General features: G+C 41.4%; 1 protein-coding gene across 1 annotated transcript in view; it reads left to right on the plus strand.

Annotated features, from left to right (window-relative positions):
* FRMD7 (FERM domain containing 7) overlaps positions 1-20,775 on the plus strand; it is a 48,501-nt gene that overhangs the window by 22,988 nt on the left and 4,738 nt on the right. Inside the window, exons 2-8 of the mRNA XM_084789523.1 lie at positions 4,460-4,564; positions 5,386-5,428; positions 7,214-7,292; positions 9,719-9,816; positions 17,913-18,027; positions 18,217-18,364; positions 19,528-19,623. Of these exons, the coding sequence (XP_084645649.1) occupies positions 4,460-4,564; positions 5,386-5,428; positions 7,214-7,292; positions 9,719-9,816; positions 17,913-18,027; positions 18,217-18,364; positions 19,528-19,623 (684 nt within the window). The remainder of the gene's footprint in view (positions 1-4,459; positions 4,565-5,385; positions 5,429-7,213; positions 7,293-9,718; positions 9,817-17,912; positions 18,028-18,216; positions 18,365-19,527; positions 19,624-20,775) is intronic.

The following is a 20,775-nucleotide window of genomic DNA, read 5'->3' on the forward strand; positions in this document are numbered from 1 at the left end:
TACAGAAGCTTCTCAGCCTCATGAGGTCCCATTTATTAATGGTTGATCCTAGAGCCTAGGCTGCTGGTATTCTGTTCAGGAAGTTATCGCCTGTGCCAAAGAATTTAAGGCTTTTTCCTACTTTCTCTTCTAACAGATTCAGTGTGTCTGGTTTATGTTGAGGTCTTTAATACACTTGGACTTTAGTTTTGTGCATAAATATGGATCTATTTGAGTTTTTCTACATGTGGACCTCCAGTAAAATTTAACAAATTATATCTTTATATTACTATATATTTATCTTATGTTATGATTGTATATATGTATTCATATATATTACAGAAATATAGTTATTACAATAATTTCACATAAGCTCAAAGCCTTTCTGTTAGGTATACACTTTAGATTATGCTCTCCTTTGTTCTTTTCCTATCAATCACATAAATCTACCATTTACCATATTGCTTTATTTAATATCGCAGTAGAATGTAGATGTTTGGGAAACAATGATGAAAACAAAATTCTGTTATCTTTTCATGTATTTTCTTCTTTCATATTTTGCTACTTTCCTATCCAAACAAATTTTACGTGACATGGGGATGTTACTTATGTAATCGTTATAGGGCTGCTTTAACCTTCATAGAAATGACTCTTTACTGTTCATAACAGTTACTATAGGTATATAATTTAGTTAAGTCATCCAACTATAGTAACAAGTCAAACTATCCAAACTATGGTGAATAAAGTAACTACTGTTAAGAATAGAAATCTATTGCTGTATGTTAGCACACACTCATATCAGAGTGGCCTACTAGCTGGGTGCTATTCTCTCAGCATGGCATGCATCATTCTTTTAAAGAGGAAAAACAAACTTGGTCTGCACTGTTAAGCAGAATTTTGTTAAGAGCACATTTACAGGCCTTGCCTATTTAAAATTCTCCAGCCATGTACAGAACAAAAGCATAAATATGGTCCCCTCCTACTCCCTCTGCAAGTATAATTATTCTGTTAAAGTTTGGTGTATAGCATTCTGGACTCACTCCATTGTGTTTTTCTATAGGTTATTCGCACCTTCTATACATGCTTGTATGTTATGTCATGCAGGGCACTAGACGAAGATCTAATTGTGAATTATCTGGCTTAGTCCTCATAATAGTTGTTATCATCTCCATTTCATAGACTAACAAAGTGAGGCTCAGAAATGTTTGCTCATTTCCCAGGATCATCTAATGTTTGTTTTCCTTGAGAGAGGGTTATCTTACTAATGTACACCAATTCCGTTAACTGTTTGGTCCAACTACTCTATTTACTCAGTAAACACTTGTTGCATGTCCATCTTTCCACAAATCAAACCCACAAATTTTGTCTTCAGGTGCCTGGAATGGGTAGATAAATTCATGGGCCACATGGCTTACCCCAATTCATCTAGTCAGAAAGTAAAGAGAGAACAGTTACAATAGAGATATATTTTAACCAACTGGTACCTAGAAATCTGAATAAACTGAATTTTGGAACTAAGCATTTAAAATACTGTGAAATGATACTTGGAGCCTCCAGGAATCGGTGCCAGTAGTTATGACCCAGTACATTGAATATTATATAACTAAGTTCTGAACCATTGGCTTAAAATAATATAAGATATAGGGATGTAGCCCAGTGGTAGAGCACTTAACCTACAATGTGTAAAACTCTAGATTTGGCCTCTGGTACATCAAAAAAAAAAGTTCTGTTTAGAATGCAGGCAGTGCTCTACTGCTATCCAAGGGCAATGAGACCAAGTCAAGAATCAAGATTGGAGCCTCAATTTCTTGATCAAGGGGACTGAGTGATGGCAGAGACTTTAGATCTGCAAAGCAGCTTGATGAGAATGCTATAATGTTCCAACTTAAATGAGAGCAGGCAGAAGAACCTCAGAAGTCCTAAAGGAGAAAATAATAAAGTTGTATATGAGCAGATAATGTGAGAAAAAAAATCAGAACTCCATGTTGAAGAATGAATTGTAATGGCAGAAAAAAAAATTAAAAGCTGCATGTTGAGACAGACCCCCAAAAATCCTACCTATTATGTAACACGTTCCACAAGGCTGGCCAATTTCAACGTACACTAGGAAGGGAAATGCCTGTCCCTGACTGGGGGTGGAGTGTTTGAGCGGCAGGAGTGCCCAGACTCCAACTGCAGAAATGCCAAAGGCTTCAAAAACCATTTGGCAACACTTGCAGGGATGGAAGAGTCAGAGGATTATAGCAATAAACATGGTAGGAGATCTTAAGGAAGGGGTTGAAAAGAAGGCCTTATCTGAAACCCTTCGGTGAATGGCTTTATATTTTTGTGATTACTGAAACAGTTAAGGATGTAAACACATGTATATAGAGGGTGGTAGTGTTGATAGGGAGTAGGTGCCTTAATGGAAAATCAGAATGAAAATGGAGGGGGTGGGGAGGTGGGAGAGAGGGAGGAAAGGAGAGAGGGAGGGAGGGACAGAGGGAGGGACAGAGAGAGAATATCTCAACCAGTTAAATTGTTTGCAAGAGACTGGAGTCTATGACAGAATTTAATCCTCAGGACAGAAATGTTTCATTGGAGCTGGAAAAGTATTGCTGTCATCCCTTTCTCTTTACAATATTTTTTTTTCCTTCATAATAAAAGTCCCGTGGCAACTCCTTGTCTGGAGGACTTTAAAAATAGGAGCGATTTCATCTGTCTGGAATGGTCTGTGTCAGCACTTGCCCTAGGCAAGGTTGCCACATAGGCACAAAACAGCCCCACTCCCATCTCCCTTAACCATCACTCTTGGCTCCCATCAGACCCCCCACCCATGCCCTGTGCACCCCTACTTCCAGCTCCAGGCCTGCCTCCCTTTTCTTGGACCGTAGCTTTAACATGAGCTCCCACATCAAATCAGACTGTCTTCCCTCAGCCTAGCAGTCTTTTCCCCAGGTGCGAGGGGGTGCGATCTGTTTTGCCCTTTGTGGCCTATTTGAGTTTAAAAATAGGACCCTGGTTAACCCAAAATGAATCTTAAATTGGAGCTCTGTGCAGTGTAACCAAGTGGAGGGAAGGGCAGGGGGGAAGTGGTGGGAAGGTGGACTGCCTTCCTGGAAACCATTAAATCCCAGATGTAGGCTCTGCTCAGCGGGCCACTGCTTGGGGTGACCTCTGCCCTCTCATGGTTGCTGTTAATTCTATGGCTCAGTGACTTCCAGCTCCACTTCCTTGCACCCACACCTGCCTTCTCTCTCAGCACTCTGAGCACCCTGTGACTTTGCTTTAACTAGGGGTTTTCAGCAGCTTGTCTTTGTGCAGATCAGCCAGGGCCCAATTTTCCCATCACCGGCTCCCCTACAACAGCAACACTTGGGTTCAGCGATAGTGGCCCTTAAAGCCGCGCTGAGCTCAGAGAGAGATTTGCACAGAGCTCTCTTCAAGTGCCTGTTCCTAGGGAGGGCACCACTTTGTGCTCACAGAGTGTGTGTGTGTGGGCTTTATGAAGAAAAATATGTGTGGCTTACGTGAACAGAATATGCTTTATGCAGATTTTATGGGCAAAGCTGCAAAATGAAATTTCCTCAAAGAATGCCTATGATAAATCTGGTCAACTTCCTGTTAGAAAAACACGCACTCAAGAGCCTCCATTGTATATCAAGTTCGGTGTCAGACTTGGGGAGTAACAAGGAAAAGATAGGCTGGTCCTTGCTATGGAAGAATTTTTCATAAGGGGGGGGGGGAAGGTAGACAAGCAGAGTAAGACGTGTCCTGCTTGAGGTAAGCCAGGATGATTAGGAGTTCCGGCTCTGCCCTTGCTTTTATCTGCTGCAGATAGCATCCGGAAAGCTCTCCCAGGGCAACGACAGCTGAGCTGGGTATGAGTAAGCCAAACCAAAGCGAGGTGGGAAGGGCAAGGCTATGAAGAAGGAATGCCGTGAGCAAAGGCACAGAGGCATGAAGCGACTTGACATGTCAGGGGACTGGCGAGCAGGCTGGGTCAGGAGAGGGGACCCAGGAACGCAGCTGAAGAGGCAAGTAGGCAGTGAGAGGAGGGGGCCACCAGCCTCCCTGGCTAAGCACTGAAGATCTCCCCGAAGGAGAGGCCCTAAAGGCTTTGAAGCAGGCCTGTGGTAGGGCCATATTAACATCTTGATTAAACCATCTGTCAGTTTGGGGAGAAATCATTCAAGCTGCCTGCGTAAATGAATTAAGGACTTTCAGTGAAGGATAAAGGAACAACAGCGCTAGCCAGAGCTAAGTGCAAGCCCTATCTCTTCGGAGAGGGTTTGTCATTTGTCTGAGGACTTTTTTAGGGTGTGAGTACAATCATCCTTAGGTGGATTTGTGTCTGTGTCTGTAACACTGTCAACATCTTTAGGGCAGTGAAGGACCTCTAAATAGTGGAGCTTAGAGAAAGGAATTGCCTTTTACTGTTATCACGCAGTGGTACATGTTAGAAACTCAAACTGTGCCATACTCTCTTTATTTTGTTTAGCAAAAATCATGTGGAAAGGCGCTTTTTAACCTGAGCTGCAGCCATCTCAATCTTGCTGAAAAGGAATATTTTGGATTGGAATTTTGCAGCCATTCTGGAAATCATGTAAGTGGGTTTCATTACAGGGTTCTGAGTGACTAGAAATGCTTCCAAATGCAGTTTGCACATAGGTATGTAGGGCTCAATCCTGCATTAAAAACGTAAAATCTGTTTATACTTTGCAAAACTCCTATGTTTAAAACTGTCTTCCCTCCTCTTGCCTTGTTTATCAAGTTACCTCGGTTTCCCAAACAAAGTCTTCTGCCTCATGATCCTTTCTTGTTTCTCTTTGACCCAACTATCAGAGTGTTATCTACTTTGACTGGTTGGACCTCAACCCCCAGAGTTAGGACTCCTGACCTCATGACTATTTAGGGAGATTTCTTTCCATTTCTCAGGCCCTATCTGCCACAAGGTTCTTCTGCTGTGTCCTGCCTTGGCATATCTGCAACCTGGCACCTTCCCAGAAAGGCTCATTATTAAGTGGGCACTGGTGTAGGTAAAGGGGGTGTACAATGTAAATGTGAAATGAAGCCAAATGCTCTTATGAGTCGGTAGTCACTGATGAACCTTGCTGGTGATACCTCCAGCATCCTACCCAAGGTAGAAAGCAAGGAAGTGGTGATTGAAATGTCAACAACACAGAGTTTATAGAGCAAGAGTGTACACTGTTATTGGAAAATTATGAGAGCATTGACTGAGAATAGTGAAGGTACATCATCTCACTGATGAGGCTGTTTGCTTCCAACTATCTTTAGAAATCTATAGTCCTGGTGTTTGCTCATTTGATGTTGACCTTTATCTGGTACCAAAAAAAAAGAAAGAAAGAAAAAAGCTGTGCTCACCACTGTTGTGTTCAACCAATTGTTTCATTGATGCTCTTACAGGTTTGGTTGGAACTTCTGAAGCCCATAACAAAACAAGTAAAAAGTAAGTATGGAAGATCATCAGTCAAGGAATGTAGCCCTCAGTTAACACAAGAAATATGCCAATAGCCCCACACAATTCCTCAGCTTACTACAACAGGGTAAGGGGGGCCTGGATAGAGGACATCAGCCCTTTATCTGCCAGGTAAATTTAGCAATAGAGAAAATTGTCCTAATTTTGTCTGAGATGAAGAAGCTCGAGCTGCTGGATCTTGAAGTACATCTGAAGAGTTGTGATAATTATTCCACCTGCATATTGAATGCAGGACTATACCTCGTTCTCTGATGCTGTGATTCTTCAAGCACCCTTAATGTCACTCTGCGATAATGTTCACCTCCTGCCTGAAGATTCTCTTCTTTCCTGCCATCACAAGCCTTGCCATTCACTTCAGTGTATGTTTTGCATCACTTGGGCATCTCACATCCTGGAACATGGATTCTCACAGTTTCGTGGGCATTGAGGTTTATCTGGCTTTTCTATTAAATGTAGACAGATCCCTGGGCCTCGTTTCTGGGACAAGGGTCCAGGGGCATGTGTAGTTGACTAAGTTCGCAGGCATTTATTTGAAAGGCCTTAATTAACACTCTGGGAAAGTTTGCTTCAGTGTTTCTTCCTGATTCCTTGCTCCGCTTTGTTCTTCACACGTTGATGCATCTTGTGACTCTGGTTCTCCCAGCTCTGTGATTATATCATGTAATTCTGCGAGCTTCTGAACTGATTTTCTCCAATGAAGCATCTATAATGCTCTCCAAGGGATTGATTGAAATATACAACCCTGACCAGATCTTTCTTCTGCTTAAAATGATTCTACGGGTCCCTCAATTAAATTTAAATTTTTAACTTTATTAACATGGTATGCAAAGCTCTGGACTTTATTGGGAGCACTTCATGCCAGACACTAGCTGTTTCAGTTCCTGTCCCTGCTAACCTACTTAGCTGCCAGCTCTTCCAAGAAGGCTTCCTCAATCTAGGCTCTGTGGTATTCGAATTGGTCTGTTTGTTTGTCTCTTTGTTGAGATCGGGAGCACTTGACTATCTCCTAACTTCCAGTACCATCTTAGAACAATATATGGCATAGGGCAGGCAGCCAGAAATGATATATTGAATGAATAATACTATGACTACATGTGTGTGTGGGGTTACTTTTGATCTAACAAACTTTATTCTTCTTTGCTGGTGCTGGGGATGCAACCTAGGACTTTGTGCATGCCAGCAAAGTATCCTACAATTGAGCTCCACCCCCAGCCTCAGGTTTCTCATTTTCAAATACAAGTAGGTGTGAAAATACGTAGATGTGGCTTTTCAGGGGTGTATTTGAAGAGTGATAATGACATTGGTCCACATTGTTTCTCCATCCTTTTATGAAATCCCTAAGACATCCATTCATGTGCTTGAGCTGAAGCTGAGCCCTTTTCTCACACAGGATTGAACTGGCACAGAGAGTAAGTTGTAAACTGTTTTTTCTAAATGATCCACTTCTTCAGAAAGGACAGAGTAGGCCTCAAATGGACACATCCTTACAAAAGAAACTCCAAGGGAGGAAGGGTGTTAAGGAGGGATGACTTGGAGGACTTTCTTAGTTGCTGTATACATAGGATCCCAATCCAGAGATAATACCAGTATACATGTGAAAAACTGAAATGTAAAATAAGTCAATGGGAAAGGGAAATGGAGAGGGAAGGGAAGTGGAACACTCTGTGTGTGTGAGAGAGAGGAGGGCGGAGGGAGAGGATTTTAACTGTTGAAATGAACATTTAAATAAAACTTATGGAGATATTGTGTTTTAAGATCCTAAGGAGATTGTTTTCAAATTTATGGTGAAATTTTTCCCAGTGGACCCTGGACATCTCCGGGAAGAACTCACAAGGTAAAATGTTTGACTGCGTGTGTGCCGAATGCTACTCAGCAATCCCTGTTCTTCAGCTATTGCAGAAAGGGCTCTCATTTCCTTTCCCATGGCTTAGGTTTAAGTCACTCCCTGGGGCAAGGTGAGGGACTAGACATTGTGATCCCTTTGTGGGTTGTGTGTTCCTTACACAGATGCCACCTAAGACCATTGGAAAACGCGGATATTTACATTACAATTCATAATAGTAGCAAAATTTCAGTTAGGAATTAACAATGGGAGTAATTTTATGGTTGGCTGGGGCACCTCAACACAAGGAACTACAGTAAAAGGTTGCAATTAGGAAGGTGGAGACCCAGGGGGCTAGAAAGAGGGATGAGCTGGATACTACCCTCCCACCCCCCCCACCACTCCAAATGTTAATCTCTCAAAATTTCTGAACTAAGAAGGGATTGCATTCTAGAATTAGCAGCAAACCTGGGTGGCATTTTGACGCTTAACCCATTAGCTGCCACAATAGTACTGATGCTCTGTTTCATACCATCTGTGTTTCAATCGGCATAGATTTAAGGTCAGCCACTGCTTGGGATCATTGAAAATGAATGTGTGTGTGGATGTTTCTCATAAGCAGAAAGGGAAACACCTGTAACGACACTAATATACTTGTGAACAATCCTCTTTATAATTGTAATGAAAACCTACTTCAGCAAAATTGCATTGTCATTATAACACTCCTCCAAAACATATTCTGCTTTCTAGGCTGAGACTGCTACACATAGAAAGGATCTATGTGCACTTGCCAAGATAGCAAGTTTGCATTCACTAACCCAGAAGCCACAACTAACATGAATAATACTTACCTGTTATAGAAATTGTTTGAGGCCAATCCAGGGACTCCTAAGAATATTATACAAAAACACTCATTTTAACTGAATCTTTTCTAGTGCATTAGAGGTACATATGATTTGAAAGAACATAATACCTAAAGCTTTCATGAGGTAAATAATCACTTGACAAGATTCTTCAGACCAAAATTTCATTTGTCATCTGCAACTACTTATCTTTTTCTACATTACCATTGGGGTATTGAAAAAAAACCCACATAGAATTTAATCTAAAAATTATGTCTTATAAATGGAAATACTCAGAGCAGGCAATGCATGTTTTTGCATGTAAAAGAAAATACTGGAACTGATTTTTGCTATGGACAAGAAAGCAGATAATGTGGAGTCTTTCTTTGATACTCTTTCACTAAAAAAGTGGGTTCTGGGACTGAAGAGATGGTTCACTAGAAACTTACTTGCCACAAAAGTGTGAGGCCCTGAGTTCAAATCTCTACAGCCAATATCAAGCTGGGAAAGGGGCACATCTGTAAACTTGGTGCTTCTATGGTGAAATGAGAGGCATACCTAGAAGCTTACAAGCCAGCTAAATTGATGTACACAGAGACAAAGGACAAAAAAAAAATCCTATTTCACATAAGGTGGAAATAGGGACTTATACCCAAGGTTGTCCTGGCTAACCTCTGTATGCACACATATGAATTTACACATCCACTTACACACACACATACACATACACACACACACCCCACACAAATAGCATAAACACATACACACATCACAAACACACACAGCATAAACACACGTATACATGCAAACACAGAAATGAATTCTCCTTTACTAAAGTCTTAAGCATGTGTGGCAAATGCTCAGTTCAGCAGAGCCCTAAACACAAACCTACATTTTTATGGTTCCCCTGTGAAGGTTCCGCATCGCGAGTTCATCAACCACTAGTTTCATACCTAGCGTTTGTAAAGTACTCAACTGGCCTCTAGTTGGTAGTAACGTAGTGATCCAGGCAAGAGACTAAGATGAGCACAGGCATGGCTTGACGGCCTTGATTCCTGAATTGTGCTCCTTGAGTGGGTAGCCTAGACTCAATGGCAGACCTTAGTTAGGTCTTAACCCTAATTTCAGTATCATAGAGTGCTACCATTTGATCAGAATGGCTTGGCCCCTGCCTTGGTATCTTTGTAAAACTCAGAGATTATGAGATGGCTCTGCCTATCTGACAGCTCGTTGTGTCCCCCAGAATCTGCTCATGCTTGCTGAGGCTCCCATTTCTCTAGCTCAGGATGTGGTTGTCTCCATCGCAGAAACCACCAGAAGAAGATTGGCCAGGCCCCTCAAGCTAGCGACAGGCTACAGCCAAGGAAATTCCTAACTGTTACAGAACCTGCCAATGTGCTGGGTCAGCTGAGTTGTGGGCTGGGGTTGGTTTGGGTCTGAAGCAAACCTATGTATGATTCACCACCTCAAAAGGGCCTCTGGCTGACTGGATGTTGTTCTTTCCTTGAATTATCTTGGGTCTGGGAGAAAGGAAAACTCTCTTCTGTATTCCTGCTTCTTTCTTTGTCAAGATCTTTTCCTCAAATCTTCTTGCAGGTATCTTTTTACTCTTCAAATAAAGAAAGACCTGGCTCTGGGAAGACTTCCATGCAGTGACAACTGTGCAGCTTTAATGGTCTCGCACATCTTACAATGTAAGTACCAAACCTCTAATTCTCGGCCCATTCGCCAGGGAGAAAACCAAGAAGAGGAGCCGAGCACCTCCAATTTGCCCACTTAGCCCTTAATTCAGCCTTAAGAGGAGAGAGGACCTAGTGAAGACACAGTGAAGTGGTGCTTTGTCGCATTCAGTGAGATCCGAATCTAATCTTGTCCCTATTACCCCACCGTTACTGTAAGACAGGTTCCCTTATTTCTCTGAGTCTGCATGTTCTAGCATTTAAAATAGTGAAAAGAACCCCTTCTTGTGGAGGTGCTTCTGATGATTAGAAGTAAATGCCGATTTCTTCTACTTCACTCTACTGATCCTGCTGCCACTGCCCCTTGACTTGCTGGCTAGGAACTGGTTTGAATAATTCTTGCCATGGATTTGACTAAGTGGTCCCCACTCCCTCTGCTTGCTCTAGGGTATACCTGTTTCATGTTTTCTGGGGCACAGTTCCAGAGAATAAATCATGAAGTGGAGAAGGTGGAGGGAGAGAGGCTAACAGGGTAAACGGCCCTAGGCATTTGTTAGTGTTCTCCATGGGAGAGCAGCCAAGTAGTTTGACTAGAAGGGACATTGAAGATAGAGCCGAGAAGGCCTGGGGAACAGTGGGGGCCTGCCTGGGAGGGAGCTACATAGGCCAGACCATGATGTTCCCGCAGCCTGGAGGGTAGGGTCTAGGTAGCAGGAGATAGCATCTCTTCTAAGGCCAGCTGGACTTTCTCATTTTGGAGAGGCTTCCAAGAATACACTGTTCCTTGATAATCCTGCAGAACCATAACTTCAGGGTTTTTTTGTTGTTTATTTCATAAGTTCATTTTTGACCTTTGTTCATTACCTTCCCACCAGTCCATAAATGGTAGATTTTAGATTTCACTGAGAACAAGACAATGAAGCGCTTGGATAGGGACCGCATCCTAGGCAGTGTATCAAGTGACTCCCAGCTGGGACAAGAGAACGCTAGGCTCTCAGAAAAGCAGCAGATGGAAAACACCACAAGAGTCAAGGAAAGCTGATAGAGGAGATGGATTTTGTGTTGGAGTTTAAAGGGATACACGGGAATTGAATATGACAGTAGAGAGAGAAGATGGCATAAAAATGGTGGTGGGACAAGAAGCAGCACATACAGGGGATGAATAATGATTACACACAACTCAAGAATACTGTCTGTCTAGGAGACATGGTGGGAAATGAAGCATCATCTTCAAAGCTTCTGAGTGCCAAGAACACTGGCCATGTGCCCAGTGTCATACTTGACACTGAGATGTGGGGTATGGGCTAGAGCTGGTAGGAGGAACATCCTTTTCCATTACTTACCTCTTCAGATAGCTGTTGAGAGGCTGGGGTTTCAGGTGACCTCTTTTGGGGGAGCCCAGTTTTATGCTTTTCAGTTCTGCCTTATGGAGTTGGGGATTGCCTTGTGGACATCTCGGATGCGGCACAGACTACTTCTGCTTTCCCACGGGATATGTGGTCAACAGAAGCTCATTTTACAGTGGAAAGGCTGTGGTTCTAGTGAGTTAGCATTTCACAACCAATCCCAGTCAGATGCAGAGGACTCAAGGTCACATGCAGAATCACAGTCCGGTTTTCGTTCATCTGTCTATTTAACCACTTGTCCAGTATTTGCGAAGTGCTTGCTCTGGGCTAAGCATTCAAGAATCTGAGCATTCTGGCTCTGTCATGTATTTACTTGCACCTCTTTTAAGCACCTCTAGCCAGACAGTCCTTACCAAATAAAACTTTGCATAATTCAAAATAATTTTCCTACTTAAAAATTCATAGTGTATTCTTTCTTTGTCATTTATTAAACAACAACAACCTATCAAGCATCACTGTGTTAGAGTCTGTTAGACACATGGAGAGCACAGCAGTGAGCTCCAACACAAATCCCTTATCTTCATGGAGCTTCCATTTTGTCAGTGCAAGAGTCAGACAAAGGCCATATTAAGAGAGAAAAAATGAATGCTAGAAGGTGATAAAGGGAAAGGAGACAAATAGAGCAGATATAGAAGGGGGATGGAGGGTAACAGCTATGGATTCTGGGTATTTCAATGATGTGAGGAGGGCAAGGCTACTGTAAAGGTGACAGCTGAGAGAAGGTTTGAAGGAAGAAATGAAATAAGGCAAGGAGCAAAGAGAGGGCCACACATCTGGGATACTCGTGAAGAAGACCAGGAGGAGACATGCCTGGGATGTTGGAAAACTATCAAGAAGGCCATGTGCCTGGCTGGAGCCTTACTGAGACAGTGGAGAGGAGCTAAAAGCACATTAAAGAGCTAGAACATGATTTTCAGTGAGATGGGAAACCGTAGAGACAGAGGACTGAGAGAGGAGAAAAAGAACATGTATTTTCAATCATCAGAAGTACCTCCACAAGAAGGGACTCTTGCCCTCTATTTTAAATATAGGAACAAAATCTGAATAGCTTGTAAGAGAACCATATTGACTTCTTCTGTTAAAAAAAAATAGAACTTAGAAGGTAATGGTGGTAGCAAGCAGAACAATAAGAGATTTTAGGAGAGATGATAGGAGTTGGACCAGAAAGACGAAAATCTGGACATAAATATTTCACCTTATACTGCTGGTGATATAAATTTTCTTGCTAAATTGTCATAGTACTTGGAGAGGAAATTAACATAGTTTGATGGGTTCTTATATTTTCCTTATGCTTGTTATAGAGTTTGGTTCTTAAGAAACCCCCAAAACGTACATTCATGTTTAGTGTGTGTGTGTGTGTGTGTGTGTGTGTGTGTGTGTGTGTGTGTGTGTGTGTGTGTTGTGTGTGTATGCCTGTGATGTCTGTTGTGTGTTTTCAAATGGCTCTATTTAGGTTTAATTTACAGGTGGTAAATTTTATCCATTTAAAATGCACAAACCACTTGTTGTTTTTTTTTTTTTTTTTAGTTAATTAATGTCCATCCAACTATGACTACAGTCCAGTTTTAGAATATTTCTATTATGTCAATAAAACCCTCTCAGGGCTGGGTATGTAACTTGGTGGGTAGAATGCTTGCCTAGTATGCAGGAAGCACTAGATTTGATCCCCAGCACCACATCAAATTGAGCATGGTGGTGCATGCTTGTGATTCCAGCACATGGCAGCTGAAGGCCAGGCTAGAGGATCAAGAACTCAGAGCTGTATCTATCTTCAGCTACATAATAAATTCCAGGCTGCCCTGAGCTACATGAGACCATCTCAAAAACAAAGGTGAGGATGGTGCGCTCTCCCCAAATCCCATCACTTGGAAAGCAGAAGCAGGCAGATCTCTGTGACTTCAGTTTTTATGCCAGCCTGCTCCATGTGACAGGTTCCAGGCCTGCCTCAAAATAGACAGAGAGACAGAGGCAGAGAGAGACAGAGACACAGAGACACAGAGAGAGACAGAGAGACAGAGACAGAGACACAGAACAAAAAAGAGAGGCACAGAGACAGAGAGATAGAGAGAGAGAATGCTCTATTGTCCTCCTCAAATTCAGGAATTTGCTGATTAAATTTCTATTTCTACACTTTTGTTTGCATTTTTCAACTCAACACAGTATTTTTTGAAATCTATGCATGTCCCGGTTTATTTCTATTGTTGAATAAGATTCCATTTTATGGATGTATTGCATTTTGTTCATCTAGTCACTGCATCATGCATAGTTAGCAAAGTTTCTAGTTTAGGTATTAAGAATAATAATATAAACATTAGCATACATGTTTCTGGATGGATATATACTTTTTTCATCTTGTTTATGTTTTTAGGAAGGTGAATGTTGGGTTGTGTGATACATTTCTCCTGAAAATTTTGATAGTTATAATTATAAATGAATATTAGCTGTACAAATTAATGTATTTCACTGTGCTATCTCCACATACATATATATCATTCTTTGATCAAGAATGTATAAAGTTCTGGGTGTGATGGCTCATGCCTTAAAACCAGAACTTGGAAAACAGGGGTAGGTGGATCTCTATGAGTCTGAGGTGAATCCAGAACAATCAAGGCTACACAGAGAAACCCTGTCTCTAAAAGAATTTTTAAAAATTTAATGTATAAAGCTTCTAATTTCCCCACCTTCCCTAACACTTGGTATTATCTTATGGCTATCATAGTAAGTATAAAGAACTATCTCATTACTTGATAGTGTTATTTTTCTTTATTATTATTCTCTTTAAAGATTTATTATTATGTATGCAGTGCTCTGCCTGTACATACACCTTCAGGCATGCATGTGCACCTGCAGGGCAGAAAAGGGCATCAGATCACATTATAGATGGTTGTGAGCCACCATGTGGTTGCTGGGAATTGAACTCAGGACCTCTGAAAGAGCAGTCAGTGCTCTTAACCTCTGAGCCATCTCTCCAGTCCTCTTCATTTTTATTCCTCTTCTTTGTTACTCCATACATGCATATAATGAAATAAGGTCATACCCAACTTGTTTCCCACTCCAGTTCCCTCTGTATCTCCCAACATATTCCTCCCCCAACTTCATGTTTTCTTTGCTTATTTTGATTCTGATAACCAAGCTTTTGGTAAATCTACTTAGTACTGCTCCCATGTACATGAATATGGGGCCATCCACTGGAATATGGAAAACTTGGCAGTGGTCACACACTCAAAGAAGAACGATTCTCCCTTTTCCTGCAGCTATCTGTAAAGCAGGCTCTGCACCTGCTCTTTCCTGTCTCAAAAGCTATGATCCTTCCACATGGCAACCGAGGCCAAGAGACCACCTCCCATACCTGTACCATATTTTTGCCTCATATGATCCTGTGCAGGTAATCACATCTGCTGTGAAGTCAAAGTGTGCTAGCCTTGTCATGTCCAGAAGGCAGCATTTCATAGCACACCTCCCCAGCCATCAGACCTTTTAGGCTCTCTGACTCTTTGCCTCCTATTCTATGTTCCCTGAACTATGGCAGTAGTGATGGGGAATATTCCATTTAGCACTGAGCACTCAAGTTGTTATTTGTAGTACTTTGACCAATTACGAGTCCCGCTTTGACAGCTGCCCAGTGCAAAAGGAGGCCTCTCTCAATAGCCCAGTATGAATATCAATAAAAAATGTAACCATCATTAATCTAACAACCAACCAATGATTTTGAACTCCTTTTCATGTGTCTATTCCTTCCCCCCCCCATCAATGCCCTTTTAAATGTTTTGCACATTTTTAAATGAGCAAATTCAATCTTACCACTAAATTTTAAAATAGATAAAAAAAAAACAAATTCTGATAGCTACAAGACATTCTTCTCGATCTTGGGGTCTTTGATCCATTTTGAGTTCATTTTCCATATGTTTGTGTGGTGTGAGGCATCAAGTCACTGCCAGCCAGCTATTTGGAAAGGACAGAAGGATCTGTCCAATAAGGGATTCTGGTAGAATTGTTGGATAGTTACTAGATTCCCAGTGACCAGGGTGATGCTCTGATTGTAACTGGCTTGCATTGTAGTATTTTTCACATAGATTTCCATTTGTCCTGGAACAATTCATTGAAAAGATTCTTATTCTTATTTTTCCATTGTAGTCTTTGTCAAAAACAATTCTGAGAGTTTCTTTCTTAATTCTTTGTGATCCATTGTTCTCTATGGGCTCCTTGAAATTTTTATAAATATTGAATCTTTGTGTCTCCAACAAAACAGTATTATCTTTACCCTATAAAGTGTTCATGTATCTTTGTCTTGTCTGATTGCAGTTACTGCACTCACAAGTGCAATGCTGGGTGATGTGGCAAAGGCAGGCATCTTTATCTTATTCCTGGTTTTAAAGGAAAGTCTGTGTTCTCTCACTATGTGTCATGACTATTGTTAGCCATCGGTTTTTGATAGATGACTTATGTCAGGTTGAACATGGTACCTTCAATTCCTTGATTATATAATGTTTTAGAGTAGTATATGTATTTTGCTCAATATGAGAGCAATCCAGGATTCTTAAAGACTATATACAGCCTACATTATACATGTATATACATATATGTATGCAATAACAATTAGTGAACAAGGAGGCCATGAATTTGAAAGAAAGGGGGAAAGGGTATATGGAAGGTGTTGGAGAAATGAAATGGAAGGGAGAAATGGTGTAATTAAGTTGTGTTCTCCAAATAAAGAATGTATACAGATACCAATGGAGAACAAAGTGCTCTAAATTTTGACTTTAGGAGAAGTAAATAATCAGAAGCTAACTCATGTGAATCTTAGACACCCAGAAGAGACATAACAATTACAAAAAAATACAAAAATCAAAGACATCTAATGCCTTTTACGGTAGGGGCAGATAGATCTAAGAACCTAGCTGTTACCATGGGCTTAATCCTGTGATGGTTGTCTCTAACAATACATTAGAGACATCTAAAAAAAAGAGTAAATTAGGTTCAAAGATAAACTGCCAGCTATTCGGAAAGGATAATTTGTCTGTTGGGGATTCAATTGTTGGGGGAGTTACTTACTTCCCAGAGTACAGAGTGGTGACTTGGCTGTAGCTGGATTGCACACTAGTTGATATTATATTCTCTGCTCATGGTATTGGATAGTCATCATAAGACGACATTTGAGAATGTATTAGCTCTTACTAGGCTTCTCATAAGAAAACACCAGAGACTTTGTGGTTTAAATGAGGAAAAATGATTTCTCACCCTGGAAGTCTAAGATAAAGGTGTTGGAGAGTTTCCTTAAGTTTGAAGCCTCTGCCTTCAGCTTGATGAAGGCAGTCTTCTTACTCTGGCCTCACATCATCTTTTCTTCCTGTACACTCATACCTAGAATCCCTGCGGGCCCAGTTTTCCTGTTTTAAAATGGGCACTAGTTAATTTGGACTACAGTTCCCTGCTTACGTTCTCAATATTGACATTATTCCTCAATTGAGCCATAGAGGTTGGCACCAGGAGATAGGATTTCAACTTGTAAAATTGGGGAAGACAAAATTCATTCTGTAACAGGGACTAATTGAAAGTAGACAAAACTACAAAAAGTGTATAGAATACGGAAAACGTAACAAAACATTCAAGTGTGATTTTGGAGCTTTTAAGGTCTAGTCTGGGTGTGTGACCCATAATACAGGCTGAGACTTCCCAGAAACCCACTGTTGTGATTTGAGAATGAATCTGTTACTGGTTCCCTGTACAAACACAAATATAAACACAACATGAGGTGACAGGGCATAGGACTACAGCAGCTGTAGAGAAAATGCTGTTTAGGACGGACTAGGAGGTTTCTTTTTTTATTATCATTATTATTAATTAAACATTTTTATTTTTACATATGCATTTATATTATTTCACATATATACAATAGACTACTTATAGCAAGAAGAACCATGACACAATCAGGAATTATATAAATGTTGCATTCTTAGTGTTTTGGTTATTTGTATTTGACAGCCTTGAAGAAAACATCTTTCCTATCTTGGTGTGTCTAAAATTCTGAATGTAAATCAATCTCCATCACATCTTGTCATTATCAACTTAAAACACCTATCTAGACCTAAAAACACTGTAACCCCTAAACAACTAAGATTCATTGTAAAACTAAGCTACCTGGTCTTCAGCTCCATCAGAGACTTGAGAAGGATTAAACTTGATTACCTGAGTATACCGGGAGAGCAGGTTAGTAGCTTTCCAAATGAGATGACAGAGACAGTTTGCTGTCTGAACAGTCACCCAAAACTCTCTATAACATTGGAGTTTCATCTTCAGCCTTCTTGCCCAATATAGCTGACAGACAAATTTGTGAGGCAGGAACCATTGAGGACTTGCTTACTCTGTCTAGGCAGAGTTTGGCCGTTGACTCTGCTTGCATCCAAGTTTGCCCTTTTTTAGGCAGAATTCTGTCTGTGGCAGAAATGAGGACATTTTGCCCACTTGTTTGCCACAATTGAAGCCATCTCTATAAGGAGGATCTCTTTGATGCTCATCATCCTCTTTGAAGTAGGCTGGGTGTTGCCAGGAGTTAACCTGGTTCATTGTCAGTGAATCTTTAAAACAATAAAAACAAAGAGATGAAGGAATTGAATAAATCCTATGAAAGAGAAGAAGGTTTTTTAGGTTGTACATTGCTTAATTCCTCAATGGAAATGTGGGAAATGTCACTTTTCTCTTGTACAGCAGAATTAGGAGACTTCCATGAAGAAATGATTAGGAAGCACCTGGTACAAACCCAGTACTTACCAAGCCAAGCCTGTTTAGAGAGCAAGATCATGCATTTTCATCGGCAGCACATGTAAGTACATTCCCTGGCACCCGCTTTCCCAGCGGAGGACACTAAGGCTAGAGCAGACTCTCAAAAGCAAGGCTTTATGTCTGAGAACCTTCAGTCTCAAGAATATATGCGGCTCCTTGAGGAGTTCTCAGAGGACAGGGAAGGACTTTTGATTCATTTATTGAGCTCGTTAATTGTTTCTCATGGCAGTGGCCGGAGCCCAGCTGAATCCGACATTCTGCTACTGGACGTAGCAAGGAAGCTGGATATGTATGGCATCAGGCCTCAGCCTGCCAGTGATGGTGAAGGGATGCAGATTCACCTGGCTGTCGCTCACATGGGAGTACTGGTGCTAAGGGTAAGCCCCTCTCTCTTAGAGTGCCCGGCAGTGTGCTGAGAGTCGTTAGCAAGACTTCAGCTTGAATACCTGTTCGCCAGATGGTTCCAAGGCTTCATCTTTCCACCATCTTGAAAAGAAGCAGTACTTGTAAATCCCATGGGCTTGGCCTCTGTGTGTGGACAGTAATGTACTGTCTGGCTTTCGAGGCCATCCCTGTTTCAACCAGGCTGGGGTGGTGGTAAAGTGATAAAGTCAAAAAGCTCAGAGGGACTCCCAGACTGTAGATTCAAACATCCAGAAACCTTAGATCACTGTGCTTTCCAGATTGTTAAGAGTCACCCGAAGTGGACTGAACTGTGATGTGCCCTCCCTTACTCATTACACTTTCCACTAGAGGTGACTGGTGCCAGCTGGTAGAGAATTAATGGTGAATCCTGCCAGCAAGAGTTGCTGCTTACCAGACCATTGTTTTCCTGGGATTTTGTATTTCAAGTTAGAAATCAACTTGAGGGTCCATTGTCTCCTATTATCTTTCTTCCCCCTAGCTCCTCTAAACAATGTTGATTTTCCTGGTGTGCTTAAAACAATAACAACAACAACGTGTTTAGAGGAGCTAGAAATGGAGTAGAATGACAGCAGAATGTCCTGCAGAGAGTGTTCTCATCACTGGTAGGAAGTTCGGTGATGCACATGGCATCTGTGGCAGGAGAAGGAGGCGAGCACATGAGTGAAGGTACAGATTTAGCCTGAGGTTTGGAGTAACAGGCAGCAGGAGAGATAGATGGCTGTATAGTGAGCAGCTGAACCCAAGCCAGACTTGATGTGGCCAGTGAGGAAGTACCGAAGGTGCGTGAGTAAACGGGGCAGCGGAATGAATGGGCCGTTCCTTTTAGCACTTGGATGTGGAAACAGGGAGGGTTGAGATTGCAGGAGCTGCTATAACAATCCATTCTACCACAGTGTCACTGTGCTGGTAGAAAAGTCTCCCTGATACTCCTTGTTCCTATGCTGGAGGAAGTGCAGAGCTTTGGGGCAGCCTCTGCTTGCTTTCCCAGGTCGTTATGGGTAATGGAGAGGCTCCGATGACCGTATCCATGAGGATATTTTTCATCATATTTCTACTGTGGCACACCCTGACTCATGCTGGCCTATTCTGAAACTGATCGCGCATTTCATTATAGGGAAATACAAAGATTAACACTTTCAACTGGGCTAAGATTCGCAAGCTGAGTTTTAAGAGAAAGCATTTTCTCATCAAACTTCATGCTAATATTTTGGTGAGTATGTTTCTAATAAATTACATTTCTGTTCACTTGGGATTCCATAATTGCTCAAGAAATGACTTGGAAATAAATGGTGAAAGGGTGCCTGGCCCTGAGATGTGATCGGCCCCTTCTTTGTCCTCTATATAAACTAGGGAAAAATCTAATCATACTTTAACTAAAGGCAAAGCACTATGGCATCTTATTTGCACTTCAGACTAAATGATATTATAGAAAAATGAAGCAGCTGGGCTGAAAGGCAGGTCTCTGTGAATAGCTTTTTTGAGGAATCTGATGAGTCAAATGGAGGTTACAGGTTTCGAACTACAGAAACATTTCTTTGATAGCTTCGGTTTTTTTTTTTTTTTTACAAAGAATCTTCACTAACTTCCCTTAAGAAAAAATTATTGAACATCAACAACATGCTTAGACTTAGGAGACTATGGGATGTTGGTGTTCATATAAGCAAAATGGGTAATTCTTAGGTGACTTTTCACTGCATGAGGTAAGAAAGAGGGTGTTAGAAAAGATTTTTAAATGACTGGCCATGAAGTGGAAAACTACATGTATCACTATTTTAGGCCTATAGAAGATCCAGTTTGGATGATATTGCCTGGGTCTTGGTATTATGTAAAGGTGTTTATTTGACTAGCTCATGGGCCAGACCTCGTGTGAACCTTATGGGTAGCCTCAGGGGTTGCATGTAGAAACCTGAAAAGGAATGAGAGAGGTGGGCAGTCAGCTCAGTGAGCTGTGGGGCTGTTAGAAAGAGTGTTGGGAGCACGCCATAGAGCCTTGGGCCAATGAGGGTATATGATGACTCAGGATGAGAAGAGCTTGTACTTTAGAACTGTAAATCCAAGTTCCCTTAGGACACATTAAAACATGGACGATGCCAAGAGAGAAAACCAAAGCACTGCAGAATGAGTGAGTATATAGAGGAAGGTGTATTTATAACTGGGACACTGAAAACATTTGTGTACATGCAATTCTCCTTACATGAGGGACGGAGATCCCATCTCCCCTTTCCTGTTGGTAATTTATAATTTCTTTCCACTTTGAAAAGAAGCATTTGATATTTATTTTAACCTAACTTACAACTTCATAAAAATTTTTTTCTGGCAGCAAAGAGGCATGTAAGGTGGGAGGGGGGGCTGTAAAGTAAGC

The sequence above is a fragment of the Acomys minous genome (genome assembly GCF_964271855.1).
Source record: "Acomys minous genome assembly, chromosome: 7".
Taxonomy (NCBI): Eukaryota; Metazoa; Chordata; class Mammalia; order Rodentia; family Muridae; genus Acomys; species Acomys minous.